This window comes from Drosophila eugracilis, unplaced genomic scaffold (assembly GCF_018153835.1).
Source record: "Drosophila eugracilis isolate 14026-0451.02 unplaced genomic scaffold, ASM1815383v1 contig_1765, whole genome shotgun sequence".
Lineage (NCBI taxonomy): Eukaryota > Metazoa > Arthropoda > Insecta > Diptera > Drosophilidae > Drosophila > Drosophila eugracilis.
The window spans coordinates 5033884-5058377 of NW_024572605.1; the positions used below are offsets into that span (position 1 = coordinate 5033884).

The 24494-nt window shown below is 44.2% G+C and overlaps 1 protein-coding gene across 3 annotated transcripts in view; it reads left to right on the forward strand.

Annotated features, from left to right (window-relative positions):
- LOC108104488 (nephrin) overlaps positions 1–24494 on the forward strand; it is a 55319-nt gene continuing 30825 nt past the window's right edge. For all 3 annotated transcript variants that reach the window (XM_017210601.2, XM_017210602.2, XM_017210600.2), the window contains exons 1-4: positions 1–724; positions 14476–14823; positions 21163–21315; positions 23331–23504. In XM_017210601.2, the coding sequence (XP_017066090.1) occupies positions 586–724; positions 14476–14823; positions 21163–21315; positions 23331–23504 (814 nt within the window). In that variant the 5' untranslated portion in view covers positions 1–585. The remainder of the gene's footprint in view (positions 725–14475; positions 14824–21162; positions 21316–23330; positions 23505–24494) is intronic.

The window sequence follows — 24494 nt, forward strand, 5'->3', positions numbered from 1 at the left end:
TCGTCGCGTCTCGAGCTTCGAGGTTTTAGTTCGGTTTTAGCTCTGATTCCGTGAGGACGCTCGCCAGGCGCACCGCTCCGCGTTCCGTTCCGTTATTCGACTGCCTCGCACGGAGCCTACCGCTCACCCACACTCCTGCAGAAACGCACACACACACACATACATATATATAAAGACGGGGCAGCACTCGTGCCGCGATAACAACGCCAAATTATCGAGTCTGCGCCAACATCCAGCGGATGGCAAAGTGCGAATCTTAAAGTGGCCAAGTGGCAGTGCTCCTAGACCAGGCCAAGAACCCCCCGATGCCGTTGGTCTCTTTGATTGCCCCTGCTCCGGCTGCCCCCATGTGAACAGCCGCCACAATGCGGCGCTAATCCAAACCCGGTTCAAATCGCGAGTTCGCGGGTGTTTCAAAAATCAGACAAAAAAGTGCTCTAAAGTGGTGACCCAAAACAAATGTGTCGCACCAACAGCTGCAGGGGCAACTGCTGCACTTTATAGTGCAACATCGGGTTATCTATTATTTAGCTCCCAGAACATAGTCCGCTAATAGCCAACAAAGCGAGCATAACGGCCAGAAAAATGGCTTTGCAGCAGCAACATCAGAAACATCAGAAACAGCAGCAACACCAGCAGCACATCAAGTGGCAGCAACATGCAACAAAGCGTCGACGCTGCCGTCAACATTGGATTAAACATCTTCAGCTTCTGGGACTTCTAGGTGAGTTGACAACCTGACCATGATGGGTAAATGGCTATTGGCAAAGCAACAGCTGTGGTTCATTAGCAGGTCTTGCATGTTGCAAGTTGTATGTTGTATCCTTTTAATGGATCTTGCGGTCTGGCCAAGATGGAAACCAAAAGGGATTCATTCTATTTCCAGGCCTTCTCAACTAGGGACAGCAATCATTTGAGGGGCGTGGCAAGGCCCCCCCCCTGATGACTGTGAAGGGGAGGTAGATAGCTTCCAGAATGGTAAACTAATTAATAATTACACATTATGCAAGGCAAGAAGCACCGGACACACGTACCACAACAGCGCTCCACTTCCGCTGCAATCAAACGCATTATCGTCGAACAGGTTGAGCAGTTTGGAACGAAATGGGTGTGGAGCTGGTGGAGTTAGAGTCGTAGATTGGAGATTGGAGCTGGGGCTGAGAACAGGGAGCTGACAACCGGTACTTGTGTGTCATGCACTTGCGGTCTTATCGAGCTTCCGCCCCTCAATCCCAGAGCAGCTTTGGTCCCCCGGCCCCCCTCTTAAAAACAAAGTAAAAAAAATGACAACCAAACAATCGAATATAATTTACAAAATATTGTGTCGACGCCCACAGTTTGGTTTTTGGTTTTTTGGTTCGCTTGGGGAGCAGGTTTGTTGTTTTTTTCAGCTTTTTTCTGTATTTTTCTCATGCCTCTGGCTTTGCATGACATTTGTGGGCGTGTGTGTGTGTGGGGCATTGAGGGAGAGAGTCGGAATGGAAGCGGATTTACAGAGTACGCCCATCATTAAAAGCCTAATAAACTAGGGATAGCAAATAGAAGACCCAGACCAATTAGTTTCGAAGCACCTGGGCAAAAGCCGAGCCACGCCCCCTTAGGGAATTGAAGGGCAACAGAGAAAAAAAACGGCAAACAACAAAAATCAAACACGAATCAGAATCAAAATCAAAATCCGAGTCGGAAGTCTATCTAGATGTAGGCTTGCACGAAAGTACATACATGTATGTACATACATACATATATATGTATAAACATATATCGCTGGGTGGAAAAAGGAAAAGCATGTATTTGTCAGCACAAAATAATCAAGGATCATAATATGTCAACAAACAGACAGGCCAGGCTAAGGCGACCAAAAAAACAAGCACAAGGACACACGAACGCAGAAAAGTTGCGTCTGTCTGTCAACTAGAGAGTGTGTGTGTGTATGCGTGGTTAGTGTGTGTGTGTGTGAATCCCTATCCGTGTGTGAGTACAGAAACAGAAAAGAACAGAACAGGACAGAAATGTATGCCACCAGAGCGGAGCAACTGAAGCAGAAGCAGCAGCAGCAGCAGCAAAGTGTAGGACAAACACACCGTAATAGATATACAGACGAGCATGTGTTGGTGCAGTTAGAAAAGCGGGAAAAACGAGAAGGAGAAAGGGGGAGAGCCAGGCCCTGAGAGTGTGGAAAAGTCGTCGCGACTTGTCGTTTTTGTCTCTGACAGTTGGCAAATGTAGTGAAGTGCATTGACAATACCACGAACCAAGTACAGCTTGACCAGAGCGCCATCAATGGCGATAGGTGGAGCCAAGAAGAGCCAGAGGAGCAGATGGCTACCACTTGAGGGGCTGCGCTTCTTTCTGCTACCACTTTTGCACACCCAGTCAGCTCAAAGGGGCAGAGTGTTAAGCACACAGGGTACAGGGTTCGAGCACATAGATTATCTTGGACTGCTATCTCCAGGAAGCATCGCAACCACTGCAACTGACTTGTGTGTGCCTGTCATTTTCGAGCTGGTTCAAAGTTAATTGCGCTGCCCTCTCACAAAAAAAAAAAAAATGAGTTGCAAAAGAAGAAGAAAAGTAAGGCGAATCTTTGCCCAGATTGCGGATGGAAGTGTGGGCAGCTGAAGCTGGAAACTGGAAAACGCCCATGTTTGGCCCAGACTTGGCTACTTGGCTACTTGGCTTAACGAGCCACGGGCTACCACAAATCCACTGTCCACAGTCCGGATAGTTGATATTTTTTTCGCCCCAGCAGCACCTTGAGCCCGCTAACCAGTTCAATATTGACTCAGGTCGCCCACACGCCCCTTAAAAACCACCGACCGTAGCCAGGGTCCAAGCTCAAAATGCGCGCCAGCGTGGGCTAAACGAACTTACGTAATTGTAAATCAAAAGCGGTCTCCCCTCTTGCAAGAGCACAGATAATCTTAACGTGGCCAAGAAATATCATCGAAATTGGTCTGCAATCTTAAACGAAATTGAAAGCATTGAAAGATAAATTTATTTGTTTATTAACTTAAGTGATAGAAGATAACTTGGGGCTTGGAGACCTGTCAACATGGTTTAAGGTTTTATAAACTTTAATTTGATTTTAATTATAAATTTATTATTTTTTGGTTAATCAATATAGTGGGCAATATTTTTTGATAATTAAAACAGTCATAAATATAGCCAATATTTGTTTAGACCATTTTACTGATACAGTAATTAAGCCGAAATCCAATTGAATTTATTAGAATGTTTAAGGATTATTAATGTATAAACAAATGTGTAAAACTGTTTACATGGAATAGTAGTTAGTCCAATTAAAGTTGAAAACTGCAAATACTATAAAGCCCTGATAAGAAGATGATAAATGCTAAAATTGTAAATAATAACCATACTGGGTAATCCCTAAATATTATTATTAATATTATTATATAATAGTACCATCACTAAGCTTATGTTTTATTACCATTCAGATTATCTGCTTAGTGAGAAGATTTCGAATTTAACCAAAAATCTTGTAGTTTTTCAATTGTTGTGGGATTTTCTTTACCCTGGCTTATCCCAGGCTTATTAAAATGCTAAAATAATTGTTATGAAAAAGTGAGCAATACCAATCCGAGATGGTTGTGCCACCGCTCAGTGTGTGTTTGTTTGTGTTGTGCCTTGGCCAGCTAAATTTATCTCAGACCGAAATAGACATTGCATTGGCCATATTCCGACTGCTTGTTGACAGAAAGATGAAACTAAATTAAAACAGACACTCATGTGTATGTGAGGGAGTGCATAAATAAATCGACAGCATGTGGCAAGGTGGAAAGTTGGAGTGCGGGAGTTGGATTTCTTGAATATATTGCCCATGTTGGATATGTCAAATGAAAACAAAATCGTAAAAATGTCGGGCTCTTGAAGTCGCCACCGAGAGCGGTCTCCTGCTGCGGCGCTCGATCGTGGCATGTGGTAATTGCCCCGAGTCTTTCGGAAATATCCATAACCATAATAGTTCTACCTAGCCGGGATTTATGGGCCTTCAACACATGTGTTGATGATGCGACCGACCCCTTGCCTTGATGGTTCAACGAATTTTGATGGAGTTTCGGCTAAGCGAAAATTGGATTTTGTATTTGTACATAAGTTTAAAGAACCAGAGGTTTGAGAGCCATCGCGCTATTCTGGCTTTGGCAGGTTGAGAATGAATTTCAATTAGTAGGATAGCATAGGAGGATACCCATATATGTTGTTCGCACAAAGTGATGGCAGGCAGGAGGGGCGGCAGAGTAGGGGCCTGTTCTGTGGCAGGATATTAGCAATGTGCAGCCTGGCGTGCTTCCTACGCAGAATATTCCCACTGAAGGATGCGGCGAATGGATGGCATAGATGATTGCTCCACTCCCTCCGCACTGCTACTCTCCGCTCCTCCTCTTCGCTTTGCACTCCAGTCGATGACTGACTTTGATGGGTTTGCTCCGATATTGATGCGAATTGATTTGGTTAGTCAGCTGTCGGACAGCCGGATGCCCACCATCACCAGCTCCTCCGTCCGCCCGCAAACAGACAGTTGAATGAATAAATAAAAACGGCAAATCAAGCAAGATGCCAAATGAGGCTCGTCATAGACAGGAAAATGAGGTTGCAGGAGGCAGAGTCCTCGAAATGGAATACATTTAATGGCCCTCAGCTCGCTCAGTTCGCTCAGTTCGGCTCAGTGAAGTAATTGAAAAACCATTTCAAGGTGAGCCCAGAGGGCCAGACACTATGACGATGGCTTCATCATCATCCCAGCAGCTCACTGCTAATTTAAATTTATGAATTTTTGGAAAACATCTCAATGCGGGCTTTTCAGGAGGCAGCAGCGGTGGTGGCATCTAAGGAGGCTTCCTTCCACGCACTTTCACTTTTCTTGAGTATTTAATCAAGTGTGAATAATTGCATCATTCTGCTCAAAGGGAGTCGATATCCTTTGTGTTTGTGCGTCGCCAGATACGAGCCCCCAGTCAATATCTCTGTGGGTGTGAGTGTGTCTGTGTGTTTGTATATTGCAAGGACCTGTTATCGATATGTGGGCCAAGAAACCACACGCACACCCACACTCCCTCGGCAGCACTTTCCTTTAAACTCCAGTGAAATCAAATTCAAAGTGAGCCGACAGAGTTTTCACTTTATTGTGGTGGCAACTTGCATATTTGAACCTTCTGTTGAAATTGCGATATTGAAAAATGAATATTTTATTAGCTCGGGTAAATATTTATTGCCATATACTTCTGCGGCCTTCCATCTTTCAGTTAATTGAAGTGGCAGCTGCTGCGCGCAACTGGAAGTGCAACATCCACATTCACGGCTTGCAACTTCAGCATCTGCCTAATTTCGCTCATTTTCGAGACGCGTGTCTAACCGGTTGCCCATTAGCTCGTGGCAGCTTTAAGTCGACATCCAGCAGCTTGGATCGACAGCTGCAAGTGCCACTAGTTGCAGTGGCAGCAGAACTTCTGGCTTTGAGACAACAATCCCATCGCCGCAGGTTCCAGGCAAAAAGGGTTTTATATTCTTTTTCTGTTTTTTTCTTCTTTTAGTTTTACCATTTAAAAAACACAATTATTTAGTAACTCATTGAGTTTGTAGATAAACTTTTAAAGCAAAGTTAAGCTTCAGTTTTAAATTTGAAACTCCATTTATTTCCCCTTTCATAAATTAAATGATATCCCAGTAATAAAATGATTAAAACCATGTGGGCTGGATCTGATTTTCCTCGAGTGGCTCCCCCGTTTTATCTGGAGCAGCGTGTGAACTGCTGGCGGTCGGTCCATGTCCACTGCACGCTTCAGTAATCCTCCCAGCAGAGATTCACCTTTGCACACAGAAACACACACATACCTATGAATTGGATGCGAGATGTAGAGTGGAGAGTGAAGAGCGAGGAATGGGCGTCCAGTTGGCCGGTTGACGTGTGGTTCCGCTCCGGCGATTCTCCTTTGGCACAGCCGGGAAATCTGTGACGCGGCATTTGGCCGGTGCTGGGAAAACTTTAACTTTAACGACTTCACTTGGTTTAATTGCGACAGAGAAAAATTCGTTTTCCTTTGCAACAATTTCTCTGGGAACTGAAGGGCTCCTCCTGCTCCTCTTGCTCCTCTTGCTCCTCTTGCTCCTCCAACTCCAACTCCACCTCCTTGGAAAAATATCGGGTTTCATGCGCAGACATGCTTCATTGGACCACCCCGTTAACCCCTCGGATTACCAGTGCTTTGTCATTCGATTGCGCAAACATTATTCCACGAGCAAGAAAGCATTTGCATTCCTCATCCCTTTAACTGGTAATTCGAGTGTTTTGCTTAACCCCAGCATACCAGCAGCCCGGCATTGTTGTGCCAACAGGGCGGTTGTGTAGCTGTCTTGGCCAAACAATGCCCAACGCCAGTGCGAATGCAAATGGAGGTGTATATGTACCAGTATGTATGTATGTAGGTGCATCTGCATCTGGATGTGCCAATGCGATTGCGAATTGCGAGTGCGACACACGCGTCCGCAGTTCAAACGGCAATTAAGCCAAACAATAAGCCGGCAAACACTCGGCTGCCAAAGTGGATGAAGATCCAGGCAGTCGCAGTCGCAATCTCTCCGAGTCTCAGCTTCTAATTTGCCCGCTCATGTCTGCTCAGCCGGAGTCCTCCAACTTCTGCACCACTTAGCCACTCATCGCATCCCATCCCTTGCCTGGCAGCTTACAACAATGAAAAGAATGTGCAACCCGAAATCGGGAAGTGCGAATACCCTTTAAATGCCTCACTGGATTAGTGGTGATATGGGGACAGGAGGAAAGAGTGATAAGAGTCAGATATTCCTATAGGTTTCATCATTAGGTATAAGCTGTATAAAAAAGATTATATCAAAAATCCCACAAAAACATACACTAATATGTATTAAAGGTTAAGGTTAATGGGGGTTTAAGTGTTATATTAATAATTAATATTAATCATACAGGATTAATTTTGAGTATTTTTCGTATTTATTCAGATAGTTTTTCTATTGACATTAAAAAGGTTAAAATACTTTCACAGAAAAACAAATAAAAAGTGAAAGCCAAGGTTGTTTACTTAATAAAATGTAAACCACAAAGATTTGCAAAAACATCGTTTGACAAAAAGTGAAAAAGTGAAAACATTTGCGAAATTATGATGTATATTTTGGTTTAATTTTGCGCACTTATGATGTTGACGCTTTCAAATTAATTAGTAAACTTGAAAATAATTGGTATTTTTCACCATATTTTTCCAACAGCTTATATGTTGCTAGTTTTTTGCTTTACTTTCCCATAACATTGTTTATGTATATGAATTGCTACCAGGTTGGGAGAACAATGCCGAGAGGCACAGTTGGTAAACTTGTTAAAATGCTGGAAAATCCTTTTAATGAATTTTCCTCCTCACAATAGAGAGGAAATTCTAGCTAGGAAATCAAAACCAAGCCGTGCTCAAAGTAAAGTCGAACTGCATTTTAAAGTTGAAATACGCCAACTTTGCATTTATTTCTGCCCATAACTTCTGGATCTCGACTGGGAAAAGAAAAGGGACTGCTGCGTTGGCTCTCGAGGAATAGTTTTGCCTTCTGTAATGAAGCAACTGTCGCATACTCGATTCTCCAGCTCTGGCTCCGGCTTCGACTTCAAAAATATCAAAAGGGGAAAAAATGTGTAAAGTTGAAGGAAGGAATGGCTGAGGGTGAGGGCATCCATACCTTCTATAGTTGAAGAAAATGTATGAATATTCGAGAATGAAATTTACTTCCGAGAATGCTGAGGGGGTAACTGGGGGGGAGGGGTAGGTAGAAACATTCTTCTTGAGTGGCCAATGGCTCCCAGAGATAACATTTGAGTGGTGTGGCAAGGTGGCACGGTGGCACCACTGTCGCACCACGCACCACTTTCACTCGGTCCGGAAATTTGCTGCATCAGCGTATAGGAATTTTTGGTTTATGTCCAAGGCACAGGCACACACAGACACATACTCTTGGAGCCAGGATATTCCGTAGGTTTGGACCCACCTCAAGGCTGAAAAGGCCCAAACACACACTTAGACACTCACACACACACACACACACAATCCTGTATTAGCCATGTGAGTTTATTTGGGCAACGGATATTTCGGTCTGGCCGAAATGTGTGTGGCTGCTGGGCGAGGGTTTCAAATATGAAATTTATTCAAGTCACTCTGGTTTAATGTTTGGAAATGGACAGCAAATAACTTTGCAAGCGTTTACAATGGCAACTGGGGAATTGTCTCGGCCAGGTCCCTAATTCGCCTCAGTTTCATAACGATCCTGGGCCATGATGATGATGGTCATTTCACTGCCAAAATCTTTCCCAATTACCACCACACGCACACTCGCACATTATCGAAAAAGGAATCCTTTTTTCTCTTCGGTTCTCTCTGCTATTTTCACTTCAATTTCGATTCTTACTGAAATGATTTTTTAAAGATAATATTACGAAAAACCCATCAAAGTAAAGGAAAATCCTGAAAGCCTCCTTCACTCCCCTGCTCAGCCAGCCAGCCAGCCAGCCACCACTTCCAATTATCCGTTTTCCAATATCTAACCCACTTGGGTTTCGCCGCCCAGGAGACATTGGCGCATAAATTGATTGGATGATGTCGCTTTTTATGTCGTTTGTACCCTCCCCGCTCTCCCCTAAAATCCATCCTGAAAAAAAACAGAACGTTGTTGCTATTGGCTTCTTGTGATTTTGCGAATTCCATAAGTTGATGCGATGCGTAGCATGTGTTATAAATAAATCAAGCATACTGGGTGGCAATCTCTTAGAGTTTGCCATTTTCATTTTTTTTTGCTTGCTTTTGAGTTGTCATTTAATTCAAATGGTGCTTGGAATTGATTGGGAAACTCCATGTTCCCTGGATACCAAGCACTTTAGAGGGGTAAGGATGTACCAGTAGAAATGCAACTATACTGTGTCGAAATCGATGGTGGGAGGTCAAATCGAAAACAATGGACCAAAAGTTCCCACCGGCGGCAAACCGCAAGTCAAGAGAGCGAAAGAGTTGAATCCGAATCTGAAATCCCCCTTAGGTTTCATGCCTTAATTGAGGCTACTCACCTACGCAATGGCAATTGCGTGTGTTTGGGCCTGGGAATCGGCCAACAATTAGGGCCCAGAGCAACGACCAACTAACAACAACCAACAACCAACAGTCGACATCCAACAGGTAACCCAGCCGTGTTTCTAATGCTGACCAACCACTTGACGCTGCAACAGAACCACCACCAACATTCACCACACTTCACTCGTCAACAACTTTTGCAGCTTCGCAGTTCTCACAGCATTTCAATTGCAGCCGTGGCCAAAAATCCAAGCAAAAGTTCGCACTTGTCATGGCGTAAATTCCCCACCAACACCCGAACAACACACAACGCTGCACCACCAGCCACCCATAACCACTACACCACTCCAGCAACCATGCACCACCCACCACCGAAAAAAAAAAAAAAGTAATCAACCAATTCGTGGGGAAAGCCCCAATGCTGAATACTTGCTGGCTTGTCGGTCGAATGTCAGGAGTGACTGGGAAATAGAATAAATGGGCTACAAATATGGGTTAGTTGCAATATATTTCATCATTTGTCCTGTTTGAATTTACTATTTGTTAGGTTTTCCTTTTTTTTCCCAGCTTTTGACATTGTTGGTTTTACAGTTTCGGGAAACATATTTATTGCAAATGCTTAATGTACACGATATTAGCTTGATGGTTGTCCATTTTAATAAAGTATATTATTTATCAGAAAATATGGCGTTTTATAGGTTGCATCATGTTTAGCTGAAATGCAATCACTTAAAACTGAAAGTGACTGAATATTTTCCCATGTAGTTTATTTTTTAAAATTAAAATAAGCTTTAAAGATTCCCCTTCACTTGATTTAAATCTTATCATTAACCTCTGCTGATTGCCGAATTCCGATTAAAATCCATTCCAGAGATATTTCATGAACTTAATCAATTTTAACTACCCACAAATACTCTCTGGCGGAAAAATGAGCTTAATGATTTTCCGACTTAATTACAGTTTTACAGTCACCGTGGCCTCTCAAACTTCACGCGCTTCCATAAATGCGAATTTGTTGCACTATTAACAAGAATTTACTCCCTACGCAAGCTGCAAATTATCTAGTGCCTGCTTGGTGTTCTTTTTTGTGTCCTGGAACTTGGTCCTGCGGCAGGAATGGGTGTCCTTGGGTCGGCAGGTGGCGCGAGTCGAGTTGCCATGCCGGCCAGCAGGTGGCGCCTAGGACTTTTACTCGGTTTTAATAACGCTAGCCTTGATGATGTTAATAATGTTGCTGGGTGATTACCATTTATGGTGCTTCTTGTTGTTGCTCCTGCTGCTCCTTGTGCACCTCCTGCTCTTGGTCCTGCTGATGTTACCATGGCTGCAACTTCAGGACCAAGCCGCATTGTTAATAGAGATGTAGATAGAGTTGAGGCTGCCTGTGGTGCCGCAAAGTGTTGCCAGTAATTGCAATTTGTTTGTGCGCCCCTTGCTGCAGCAATCTAAGTTGGATTCTCATTAGAGCGACCGGACAAATCTCCATTGCTCCTCTGCCCAAACTGTCAGCTCAGCATTGAGTTTCAGCGGGTCCGCAATCGAAGTCCTGTCAATCGAAGACAGGAACACACAAAGCCGCAATAAAGCGAATCGCTGGCGACTTGCAAATTCAATTAGTTAATCCTCCGAAATGGTTGAAATTCTACCGTGGGGACATACGCTGATAAGTAAGGATAAGGAGGAGCACGTAGCCACTGCAGGATAACTTGGCATGTGGCATGCGTCATGCACTGTGCACCATGCACCATTTGCTCCTTCGACTATTGTTATATCGTATTTGAGCAAACGCTGCCAACTGCAGGACCCCGAAAATCGTTATAAAACATTCGGCTTCGACTTTGACAGCTTGCGCTCCTTGTGCTCCATGCAAATGCCAGGCACGTTGCCGACGACAAGGGGGCGTGGCAGCAGGCCAGGACCGTAGCCAAAATGCCAAAAAGGATGCGCCGGCGAAAGGTGCCACGGATGTTCGATTGATGGTGGCAGCTTCTAGTCTACCAGCTCCCGAGGTGGAGTCTCTGGAGCGGATGTGCTGCGACAATATGCTGAAGCAGCGCTAATTTTTTTCTTATTTTTCTGGCAGCTTACGTGTGGCCACGCCCACTCAGAAAATAGGAGGAACCATAAGTAGTACACAAAGAAAAAAAGGATGACAGTCAATGTTTAAGTCGAGTTCTGGCAAAGAAAGAAAAGAACAATTTTATTTTAAACTGGTTTTCTTACTTAGGATTTGGATTTCTACATAGTTTGTATATAATTTCTGTTATTAATGTAAGCATTTTTACTTTGGTAAATCAGGAATTTTACCAAAAAGGTATGACCTTTTCCCTAGCTGGGTGTCTAAAAGTGAAATTATACGAAAATCTTAACATTAAACCAGTTTAGGTGAGAAAATATAGTTTAATAACTGCTCCTATAAGAACTTTATGAATAGTAAAACGGAGACTTAAATGCGAAAATGGAAAATATGAGAAGTTTAGATTTTCCTCTGTGCACCATAACCATAAAGCAAAGTTAAAGCTGAGAGTGTGTGTGAGCGGAAATAATAATCGTCAAATTAATACGCGTCGGGAATTTCGCAAGGCTCCAAAACGGTGCTTGGCAACCCTGGAGGCCTTCGTCTGACCCGCCAAATCCCGAATACGTGCGAGCATTTAAAGCAAAAACAAATAAAACTTAAGTGCTGCATGTGTGTGAAAATGTTCTTTGGATTGAGGTGTTTCTGGAGATGGGGTCCTGGGAATCGGATCCGACCCACTCAGGTGTCCCGCCAGCCTTATGGTTAATCCGATCCCCGGCTGCTTAATCAGCTCCGGCTGCTTGGCCAAGATAACCGGGTGAAACGAATCTTGAAATCTGGAGCAGAAGCAGTAGAGAAGGGTAGAATGGGGAAAACTTGGGCACCCGGACATACATACATCACTTTGGCCCGAAAAGCGGTCGGGGCCATCAAATTTCAGTCATAACAATAACACTGATAGTCCCCCGCTCGTAAAATAAGACCCGGCCAACCCTTTTTTGGGGAACTGGCCGGGATTTGTTGCCGTCCTCATGTGTCTCGCTAGCTGCTGCTACCGCCTCTGTTGTTGTTTCAGCCCCAGCTTGGAAAACAATCAAGAGAACGCGACACTAAAAACCACGCACGTTTTGGCCCTCATCCTTTGCCGGAGACACAGAAATTCGACAATGGCACTTGACGTTCCTGGGGAGTCCGGGTCAGGGTTTCAATGGTAGAGTAGGAGGAGGAGTTGCTATTGCGGTGGAGGAGGGCAGGTCAAAAGGCGACGCCTAAAGCATTTAAATCCTTTTCGCACTTTCAACTGTCAGTCGCTGCTTGCCTGCCTGCCTGCCTGCTTGTTGCGTGTGAATTTCCATTTTGGACTATTTCCGGGGACCACACTGCGTATGACGTATGGAATGAAGAGGATTTCGGTGGAAATGGCAGTGGAGTTTTTTGGTCGGGCGTCACGCTTAATTTTTGGCCTCGTCGTTGGTTTTAGTGGGGTATAAGGCCGTAAAATAGGAATTTGCTTTATTAAAATTTTTCGCTTGAAAAATATGAGACAACGCAGATGAGAGCGATGAAAACACACACAGCGAAAATTTGCTGAGAGGGGGAGGAATGGGGGAGTCAAGGATATTTCGTAGGGGTTCCTTCTTCGCCTGCAGAACGAGGTAAAAATTTACTCAACTATGAACTCCCCCAAAAACCAAACATGTGTGTGTGAATGTGTTTTTGTGCGTGCGGGGAAATAGGCAAAAATTTGCGACAGGCCGAAGGTTATGTTGATCCTTGTCTGCTGGGGCTGTTCCTGGCACACTGGTAAACTGGCTAAACTGGAATCCTGGCAAGGGTTTTCGGCTCTCGGAGCTAGCTCACTCGTCTGGGTCTGACAGATGCCAACCCCGAACACCCCCATATAGCCCCCCTCTTATCGTGTAACAACGAAATTTATATAAATTGCCCGTAATGCTGCTGGCTGTTCGACAAAAGCAGCAACAACAACAACAGCAACGGGAACATCAATCCGAAGGACGGAGGGTTGGGTAAATTGTTGTTGATTCCCAGCTTGTTCCATCCACATTCTTTTGCCAAACAAATTATGTACGAAAAAGGCAAAATAATGAAATCGTAAAGAGTTTGGCAACGAATGAGTTCCTAACCCGGCTGCTCTCTGATATTTTTCTTATTTAAAATTCATTTCTGTCCCGTCCTGGCCCCCCCAACAACCTCCACCCACTCTCTAACCCCACTCACTTGGCCACCCCAAGCCCAGTCTGTCCTATTTGGAACCATCTCCAACCCATCTCCCCCTCTTACAGACATGATGCGTATGCAAATTGCTGGCCATATTAATCATTGCCAGTTGGTAGCTCCAGTGCTAAGTTTTATTTTATTTCCATCTTTTTTTTTTTGCTGTTGTTGTTGTTGTGTTTTCTACGAGAAAGTGCCAGAGGGAGAACGGCGGCGGGAGAGGAGTGGTTTGGCCAGATTTAAAACTGCATTTCGTTGCTTATAAATAAACAGAGCCCGGGCGGGCACAAGAAATAGTCTCTGCTGGAAAATTTATGAAAGCGCGAATAAAATGCTCGTTTCACGGAACGGGAAAATGCTTTTTTCGGTGGGGATTTTAGGACACTAAAAACAAGTGCAGCTGCCTCGTCTGACGACCGTCGCGTTAAATGCTTTTGTTGATTTTAGATGCGCCACTGCCTCGGGGAAAAGCTGACACCACCCCGCCATTCCCCAAACCCTTTTTTCCAACCATCCAGCCAACTCGCACAATTTAATAGTTTCGGCGGCAAGAAATGAACTCCACAACTGCAGCAGTCTGCAATGTGTCTTGGCAAACAGACACGGACAGTGGACCATGGACTACGGACAACGGACTGCGGACACGGATACGGACCACACCCACAATTGGCTTTTGTGGCACGGCAAACGCGCTTTTTCGTTTTGGGTCCGGGAAATGTGTTTGTTTTTCATTAAAAGAGAACGGAACGGAACGGAACGAAGCGTTTCTGGCCAAGTTTTTGCCCAGTTCTTTTTTAAGGCAGATGGAAACGGTCAAAGTTCGGCCGCAAAGCCCGGGGGCTCCGACGGGGAAGAGCTTTGTGGAATGTCCTGTTTTATTGCGGTCGGGATTCGCTTTGACTGGGCTCCAGGCCATGGGCAATGGGCAATGGGCACTGGGATCGCGGACTTTGAGTAAACACATATTTCATAATTCATCATACGGCGCTGCGATAGAAAGTCACGTTTTTAATAGAGGACCCAACGGACGCACAGACCGGAGACAACAAATGGCCGCGAGGACAATTAATTAAGTGCATCGCTAATGAATCACTCACCCTCCTTTTTTCTCTCTCTTTGTCCCGTTTTTAGCTGTCATCATCCTGGCCAGCATCCCCACTCCCAGCCACGCCCAGCAGCAGAAGTTCCGAACCACGCCGCACGACCTGCAGGTCCTTGAAGGAGCCGAGGCCATGATGCGATGCGAAGTGGCCAATGTGGCCGGAGCCGTTCAGTGGACAAAAGATGGTTTCGCCCTGGGCTTCTCGGCGGTAATTCCCGGCTATCCACGTTACTCCGTGCTGGGAGATCGAAAGCAAGGCATCTACAATCTGCGCATCTCAAACGCCTCGATCAACGACGATGCCGACTACCAGTGCCAGGTGGGACCGGCGAGGCTCAACAGTGCAATCCGAGCCAATGCCAAGCTTACCGTCATATGTGAGTATTATTATCCTTAAAACCAAGTTTAAGAACCAATATATTTACCATTACCTTACATCATAAAGCATTCATGCATATTCAATCCAATTTCGATGGTATTTTATCAACATTCCATTTTTTCATTACATTCCACGAATTTTAATTTGAGTTAAGGTGACTTTGACTTCCATTAACAATTCAGCTCGAAAGCAATATCCGACTGTTTTTCTATTCAGAGTCCCAAGAGCTCGCTAGTATATGAAAGGAAATCGGCACACAAAGTGCCATTACCAAGTCCTCTAGCCGTGAACCCCCTACATGCTTCATCTTTAAACACACCACCCACTCAATTGAATTTACCCCTTTTGTCGGGTTCGCCTTTTTCTGGGGGGCTGCAATTAATTTAAGTAATAAATACAAATGAATTTGTCACCAGGGGCGCCTCACACTGCCACACACACATACATATGGATGTACATCTATACAGTGGCACACATTCCGGCTGTTTCCTGCTCATTGCACCTATGGAATTCTACTAGTGAAATTTAAATGCGGGTCCCCCATCTACTATGTAGTATACCCTACCCAAACCTAGTACCTGTCGTTCCACTCCCACATCTTCCATCCCTGTCGCTGCCAACATTTATTGTCAGCAATTTGCAAAACAACAGCAGCAACAACAACAGCAGGAGCTACAGAAGGAGGAGCATCACTGAGCTGAGCTGAATTTAGCGCAGTTTATTGCTCCAAGGAGCCAAAGTGGGTGGAAAACCAAGGGGGCGCTGTCGGTGTGCTGGATGAGCTGCTAGCTGGAAACTGGGATCTGTTAGCTGGGAAAATGGGGCTGAATTTTCACTGCAGGCAAAGCGATGTGAAATGAATTCCTTTTTGTTTTAGCCTCTCGTTTTGCCTCGTTTTTGGGCTGTTGCATTGTCGTCTAGCAATCACTTTGAATGTTCTGTTGCCTTTGCTGTTGCTGTAATTGTAATCACTCAAGGAATTGCGCTACATTTGATGACAGCGATTTTCATTTGGCCCGCTTCGTTTGGTCCTTCCAAGGAATTTTTCCTAGACATCAAGAGACTCCATGGCTACCATGCGGTGTATATGTATAGCATACATTCCGGGGCCCAAGGCCCACGCACTCACACTCACTTAAGCTCACACACACGCGCACACTCCTAATGACGTTTGTTTAGTTAATTACGCGCCATGAGCTGTGACAATGGCGACGTGTAAGTGTATGTGTGTTCGAGGCCTTGAGGGGCAGAAAAGAAATCAAGAAAAAATAATCCGACTTGGGGATACTTATCTTAGGGATCCTCTTACAACCATAATAAACCTTCTTAAAATCAAGGAAGTCTATAAAACCCCTTAAAACAATTTCCAAATTTATTAATTATCTTTAACAAGTATAAGTACAAACCAATCACCTCACCTATATACCCTTGACTTCTTCTCATACCGTGTAAAAAAATAAAATAAAATAAAATAAGGAAAAAACCAAGCACAGCATAGATGAGGATGGCCGTGAAGAGGAGGAGTTAGATTCTCGGCTGAGCTTGTTAGTGCCTGCAAGTTGTTGTTGGAGCGGCGAAAGGTCGCTCGTCACATGACATGTTTGCCATAATTGTGGATACTTGTGTGAGTGCCAACCCACTCCCCTCCCTTTCCCACACCCTTTGTTTCGTAATGGAATCTTCTTCTTGGCTATCACAAATGACATGTGTCTGTGCCCCCCAGTCCAAGGTATTTGGGCATACCAGCAGTAGATGTGTGTGGGTTGAAGGCACGTGCGACATTATTGCAGCAATTAGCTGAGGGGAAATGTGGACAAATGCCTAATAATTCAATTAAGTTCGAATTACATTTGTTCGATTTATTCATCTGCTCTTCGTAGGTTATAAGAATGAGTAAAAGTTTTTAAAAATTAATTTTATGTCTGACTAAAACTCTACCTTATTTAAACTTTTTTTTGTGAAGTTTCAACTACAAATTTGTGCCTTTCACCTTCAGAGGCTCTCTCCTTGTAATCTCAACTTAAAAGATATGATTTAATTAAAACTTTCTGCAGATAGTCTATTAAAAATTAATAGCACTCACCTTTTGTCCTGCTCAAATTTAATTTTCTGACTCCGTTACAAAGTTTCTGCAGCAATTTGGGTGTAACACTGCCAGTGCTTATGTTAAAGTTCCAAAAATTTATTCCGCACTCCCACAAAAACACATCTATATATATAGTAGAGTATATAGTACATACCTATACTTATACATTTATATATATATGTATGGGTAAAAATAAACGTGAGGGCGCAATTAGATTATAAGTTTGGCAAAAGCAAAGAACTTTTGCACACAAAAGTCCACGTGCAAATTTATGGAAATTCCCAGAAAATTTTCGCATGCCATTAATTTAAAATACAAAAAAAAAAAGAAGAAAAAATAATGGAGCCAAAAACACATATGCCGCAAGGCAACTGCAAGGTCCATGTCCATGTCGTGGTCCGAATCCAAGAGCTGAAAACTTTTTGTGCCCGGGCAGCGGACAATGGCAAAACGGCAAATGGAATGGCCAGGAAAATGTGGAGGGCAAATGCAGCAGCCCACCTTTTGAGCGTTTATAAATTTTTGACTACAATGCAGCACGAATTTAAGTTGGATTTCCTTCCTCCAGCCAATAGACGCACTTCATTGATTTTCAAATGTCCGCACATTTTTCAAAAACACACCCACTTTCGACTACCAAAATAAGGTAGAAGAAGAAACCCCTCCCCCCACCACCTTTGTAATTGAAGTGCAAATGAGGAAAGTTTTCATCTGCCGGCATTCTCCGGGAAATATCGCCCGACATTTGTTATGTGAGGCTGACCTTAAAGTCAGCCCCGAGCTCCTTGGGTCGCACTCCGGGTGTGACTGGGCCTGATGGCTCAACTTACATCACAGCCAGCCAGTCATCAAGTCAGCGCAGCGCAGCTCCCTTGGCCCAAACGAAAAAAAATGGCCAATTCTTGCCCTCGCCTTTTGCTTTGGATTGAGATTGGGCTGCAGTGGGTGGGCGGCAGCTTGGTTTGGGTTTTCTAGTGAAAAAGGGCTGGCGAAAGTATTCCGGCGCATAAAACTTTTATGAGGCGTACTATTAGTGGGTTAGCCGGGGTGTCGTTGCCCGAGGGGCTAGAGAAACCGAGTGGTCCAGTGTTCATGGCAAATTGCACTTTGTGTACTCTCGCTAGCCAGGAATCCGGCAACTGGAGCTGGATAGAGCTCAAGCTCTGCCTTTCCCGCTTCTGATGCTGTTGCTGCTGCTGCTGCTGCTGCTGCCAGTGCCGTTATTGCAGCCATTGTTGCATAAATTATTTGATGCCAGCCAACAGTGCACTCAAAGAAGCTCCATGCACTACCAACACCCTCGAAATCCACCCACCACTGTCATGTGGGGGCGCGGCTTATGCATAAAATTTAATCAACATTTAACCTTAACCAAGCCAGCTCAGTTTGGCCGAATTTTCACCTGATGCGGCTCGAATCTAAACCAGGGCACTCCAACTAACTTGTTAACGGCAGATTGCTATCAACATTTTTTCATCTATGAGATTTTTTAATATGTTTTTACTTTCTGTGTATTATCAGTTTTTATGATGATGGTTTTATGTTTTTCTTTTACAAATTTTCTTTTATAACAACCAAAAAAGTATATCATTTTTGCATTGAACTTAATACTGTTTTGTGCAGTTTTCTTGGCCTTAATCTTTAGCCTAAATTGTTGTCAATTTACCAAAACGATAACCTTTTCCATCTTTCTTTCTATTGGAAACAAAAGTATTTTAAATATGATAGAGTTAAGTTCTAGCAAATCAAGTCTTCTACGATTTACACTAACAATTTCGTTGCCTGGCAGCTTCTTCTACACTCCCACTCGACCACTGAGCCCTCTTATTGTTCCTCTTGAAATGGCTTCACCTGCTCGTTTGTCAATAATCAAATACAATATGCATACCAATCAACAATGCACATACCCCACGTTCCACGATCCACACGCACTTGCATGTGTATATGTGGGTACCTCCTACTATATAGATGGAGATATAGATATAGATATAGATATATATCTGTAGAGGAATGGCAGGCCACGCTTTGGCATAAATCGAGTTGCATTTGCCCAGGACTTGGCGCAAGAAAAAATCATAAAATGTGCATATATTTCGCATTTTAACTATGCAGCACGCGCAGTGCCACGCCCTGTTCCCTCGATGCCGACCCTCCCTTAAAAGCCCTGCCACGGTGTGCCAAATATTATGAATTTTCAATGCACGTAACACCCCCGCAATTCCCTCGAAAGTCCCCGGACAATCTGTATAGCCAGCGGTGCCACGGCGACACCAATTTCGGCACACAAAGCCTTTAGTCAAGGTTGATGCTGGATGTTGGATGTTGGATGCTGGATGGATGCTGGCTGGAGGATGATCTAGGGTTGCCTTTGGCATTTCCTCAGGCAAAAGGGTTTCGTTTCGCCAGGCATAACAAGCAACGCATCCGTATCTCTGGCCTTGGAAAAATAAATCGAAAAATATCCAAATTTTTAGCCAGTTTTCAGTAGATTCTTTTGCACTCAAAGGCCGAGCAAGTTAATTGAAAAAGAATAGAAAGAAAGCAACTCCATTGGTTTCAATATTTATCTACCCTTCTTGGAAAGTATATAACGTATATAATACGTCATTCATTTTAAGCTTAAGCCCCTCTTCTCGTGACTAAAATCAATAAGAAATGTACATCCTGAAGGCAAATGAAGTGAATCAATCAATTACCAAATATTTACTTGCATCAAAATCTTAATTTTTTACTTCACTGAACTAAACCACAAGTTTATTCACTTAAAGGACAAGCAAGAAGTACATGCTTATATTAAAGTCATGGCACCTCTGGGTATCTTTGTTAATAAACCGGAAAATCATCGACTTTTATGGTAGGATGCCGCCATTGAAAAGATGAAGAAAAGGAAATACCTGGGCCTCCTGATTTCCAAATTACATTCATGTATTTGATTTGTTGCATAATAATTTGAGCAGCTGGCGGCGATGCTAAACTAAACTTAATCAAAGGGAAAGGGACACCGCCCTTGTGGTGTTGATTTCATTTGTGCCGCAACAAAAGCAATTACCTCTACGCGTAAGGATGTCGCAGACAGGGGTTCCTTTTGGCCCCCACCCATCTTGAACCACCACCTTGAGCTGGGTGGGGAAGGTAACCATGGGACTCCTTGTGCGACATTAAGCATTCATTTTGCATGCAACAACTTCTGGAGCAGTTCGCGGAGCAGACGGCAACATATGTTGCATGTCAAATGCAAGAATCCTTAGCATGGTTGGTCGGAGTGGTGTAGGCTCCTAGTCCTGCTCCTACTCCAGCTACAACTCCTACTTTTCCCGCTTAGCGTGCGATGGCAATGGCAGCCAAACTCCTTCAGGTGGCATTAAAATAATGCACACGTGCACTTAACTTTATCCACGTTCCTCGTTGTTTGTTTCGCTGCACGCTCGTACTTTCGTTGGTTCGTTTGTTTGTTTGTTTCTGCATCTGCTGCATTCATGCACCACCCACTAGGCACCACCCGGCGTCACTCAGCCATTGTTTCGCCGGTGGCTCGTGTATATTTCAACAGTTTGCCAAGGCATGCCGGCTCAGGCATGTTCATGCACCATCCCCTCTGCCCGCCCCCGCCAAATTCCCATCTCAACGTCGTCGTTCTCTTGAGCGCAAATATTGAAACTCATATTTGAGCACATTAACGAGGGAACTGCCTACACGGAGAGAAAATCATTGGAAGTTTTAAGAGTTTAATATAATAAAAAATCATCTGATATTAATCTTATCACATTCAAAAACGCTTTTAATTATATATAAAATTACCCTTTACTGCCAAGATTTATATAAAATGATTACCAGGTTGATCATATTTTGCTAAGTGCATCAGTAGATGGGCCTTGTCAAGTGGGTGGTTAACAAGGACGGAATGCTGCGTTCTTGGCGCAGTCTTCACAAGCCTTTCCCACCCACTTCCCCCCTTCCCCCCTACCCTCATCCACCCTTTCCAATTCCAACTGCTGTTTCTGTTTCTGCATCGGCGGCCATTCAACCTGGGCCTTCAACAACAATGTCGTCTGTCGTTGCATACATACAATGCATTAGGCAGTGCCACGCCCACGACGCCCACAAAACGTCCTGTAATGCCATTGTGGCCCATAATGAGCAAAGCTTCCCTGGCAGCCATTAGCTTTTGTTTCAACCTCAGCACCACCGCGAACTTCCTTTGTGGCCCAAACCCCTAATCGTTCCAACTGCTTCTCTCACTCTCTCTTCCAGCTCCGCCAGCCTCGATCGAGATCAAAGGTTACAGTCACAATTCCAAGGTGGAGGTGCGCGAGAACCAGGACCTGCAGCTCAAGTGCATCGTGGCCAATGCTAAGCCGGCGGCTCAAATCGTCTGGTATCGCGGCAATGTGGAATACAAACCAGGTTAGTAGCAACTAAGTCATTAAATTTAATCACCAGCCATGCACCATCATCATGCGGACAAGATGGCTTTTATAACGCGGCTGTCGCTTAGGGCATATCAAGAGCTGATCTGCAAGATGTCGGTGGTTAAAGAGAGACTTCATCTCAAAAGTTAAAGTTAAACTTTAAGGGAAAAACCAAAGAAACCAAACTAGAAATAAACAATAGGTTAAGGCAATAAAAAAAGGTAATAATATTTAATAACAAAACCTTTTTCACATTCCAAGATAGAAGACAGTCCGTCCTAAGATAGCCCAGCTATATGAAACTGCCTAAAACAACATAGGTTGTACGAACATAACCATATACATTTTCTCTTCGAAGGCATTATGCAGAATACAAAAAGTGTAAATGGGTTTTGGCCAGGCCCTTTTTAGCCGGGGATAAGTGCGGATACGGATGAGACGGGACCGTGAAGGTGGCAAAACCGGAATGAGGACGATGCCAGTGCAGATGGAGATGAAGCTGGAGATGGGCAAAGTGACGCCTGTCAACCGTTTTGGCCATCGCACATGTGATATGATGGAATGAAAGGGAATGAGAGCGGGGGTGGCAGCAGGATGCGAGGGTCTGACAGGATGCGGGGGCGACAGGGAAATGGACGTCGACTTTCGGCCTGATGACGGTGCTTAAATAATAATTTTATACTCCAACAAAGCGCCGACTGTCGATGTTCGGCCCTTATCTGCTGTGCGGTTCGCTGTCCTGTCCAGAGTCCTGTCCAAAGTCCAATGACCAACGTCCAGGGTCCTGAGTCCTGGGTCCTGTGTTTGTGCCTTGTCATTTAGCCGCTGCTGGGCAGTCAGCAAATTGGAAAACAGTGCTGCTGGAAAATATGGAAAAATGCAAATGTCAATGGGTAAATGGGCTAAGCGGGTGAGCAGCGGACGATCCCATCATCACACGGCGCTTAGCCGCCTTCACGACTTTTAATTTTCATAATGATTATGGCCCCCATCCACCCCCAGCAACAACAACAGCAACAAAAACAACTAACAACCAAACATCCAACAACATGTGGGTGGGCCACCCTTTTAGGGTGGCGGATTTTCTGTTCCTTTCCTGCCATTTGGCCAGTAACGAAATCATTTTAGCACAACTGGCGCGTTAAAAATGCTTAAAATGTGAAACGCACGGCGACAGCGACGATGATGATGGAAATTTTTCGGGTAAACATATAAAAAATGAAAAACAAAAAACGAAAAACGAAAAACGAAAAACGTAAAACAGAAAAACAACAAGACCAGCCAGGAAGAGGAAAGAAAATTCGCAAAGCGGCGTTAAAATGTAGGAAAATCCGCATGGAAATGTGGACAGCGGAAGGAAGCTGCATGATGAATTATGTTTATGACGCAATATGTTGCGGCAGGGACTCCAACTGGACCCCATACCCCATATACATATATCCCTGGGTCCAGGGTTTACGAGAATGGCCAGTTTTGGTCTGGGTTTTGTATCATTTGCAAGCTGTCAGAGGCGTGTGTATGTGTGTGTGTTTTTGGTGGGGACGCGTAAATGGCGGTTAATGTGGGCAGACGGCCATCTTGGTGATTACCCCGAAGCAAAATACTGGTTTGGGTGATGCTGTTGCTCCACCATGATAGTTCTTGGCCAGTGGGTGGGGCACATTTTTTAGGCCACACTTTTCCAAGCAGATGAGGCTCGTTCAAAATTTATAACTGAAAATGATGTCACAAAATGGTCTTGCTGGTGTGGGATTGATGACAGTTCAGAAATACTTATATCTCAAGGCAGTAAACTTTAGCACTTTCTTGCCAAATGCAGTAAATATAAATCGATTGAGGCAGTAAGTACTTCGAAAGGAAGTAAAAAAACTTAAAAAAACATTTTTAAGTAGATATATAAATCCTTAAATCAAATTTATTTGACAGAATTTAAGTCCCTTTAATATAAATACATTTAAAAGTCCATGCAAATACCTGTTAATTAACGAATTTCCCTGATTTCGTTTACAGAAAAACGCGAGGATAATGTGGAGGAGTCGACGGCCAAGAGATTTACCACAACCTCGAGCCTTAAACTGAAGCCGGGACCTGATGATGATTACACGGAATACACGTGCCAGGCGAAGCACAAGGCCCTGTCGCCGGACATGCCCATGCGGGCCACCGTTCAACTGTCCGTGTTGTGTGAGTAGCTTCTCAGCCTTTCCACTGGCCATCTGTTTTGGGTTGGTCCAAAAACGACCTCCGAGTATCCAAGAATCACAGAATCGCAGATTTTGAGGGGTCGTGTGGGTGACCTCATTAGCCGGCTCAATTTGCTATACAATTGAACGTGCGTGCTGGGGTGTGCGTGTGTGTGTGTGCCAAGGGGAAGTCCCCAAAGAAGAACAGGCTGCCATATTTGAGGCACTGAAAAAATCTTATATATAGGCCGATTGTCGGATATTTTGAAGGAAATCAAACCATTACTTATGTCTTTTGGCATAAAAATTAACTTAAAACATAATTTTCTTTCAATTCCAATTTCTGCTTTTCAAAATTTTGATTTAAATGCCGCTCAAATGGATTCCATAAATCAACTTTTAATTGGATTAAACTCAAATTGGCCATAATTTCTTTCAGTGCAGGCAATGAATTTTTTGCCTGGCCCAATGCGGATGCCATTTGCCATCACGGCCGCTAATTGCGCGATTCGGGCGCGTATTAATTAGTTTTTAAATTCTAATGTGCCGCGCAGCTGCCACTGGCAATGTGGATGCGAATTGCGTTGCTGCCACTGCTGTGCTGCTGCTGCTCTTGCTGCTGCATGAGAACGCGAGCCATTACGAATGCCAAAAGTCCTCTTATTGATTGTTGCCATTGGCAGTGGTGGGACTGGTGGTGCCAGTGGTTGACTCCAGGCACCTGCAATAGCCATGGGCAACTGGATATAGCGATGGCTATGGCGTTGGCTCCACCTGCACACGCACATTCAAATTAATTATGTTTGTTATTTATGCATAGGCAGCTGGCAAATGGTGGCCCCAACTGCCACAGTTCGTTGGCCATTTCCCAGTCAGCTCGTCGCGAATGTAATTGGCAAAAGCAAAAAAAAAAAAAGAAGAGCGGGAAAAACTGGCGAAAAATCCAGCCATGCTATCTGGAAGTTCAGGCAGGACGGTCCGAAAAGGGTAC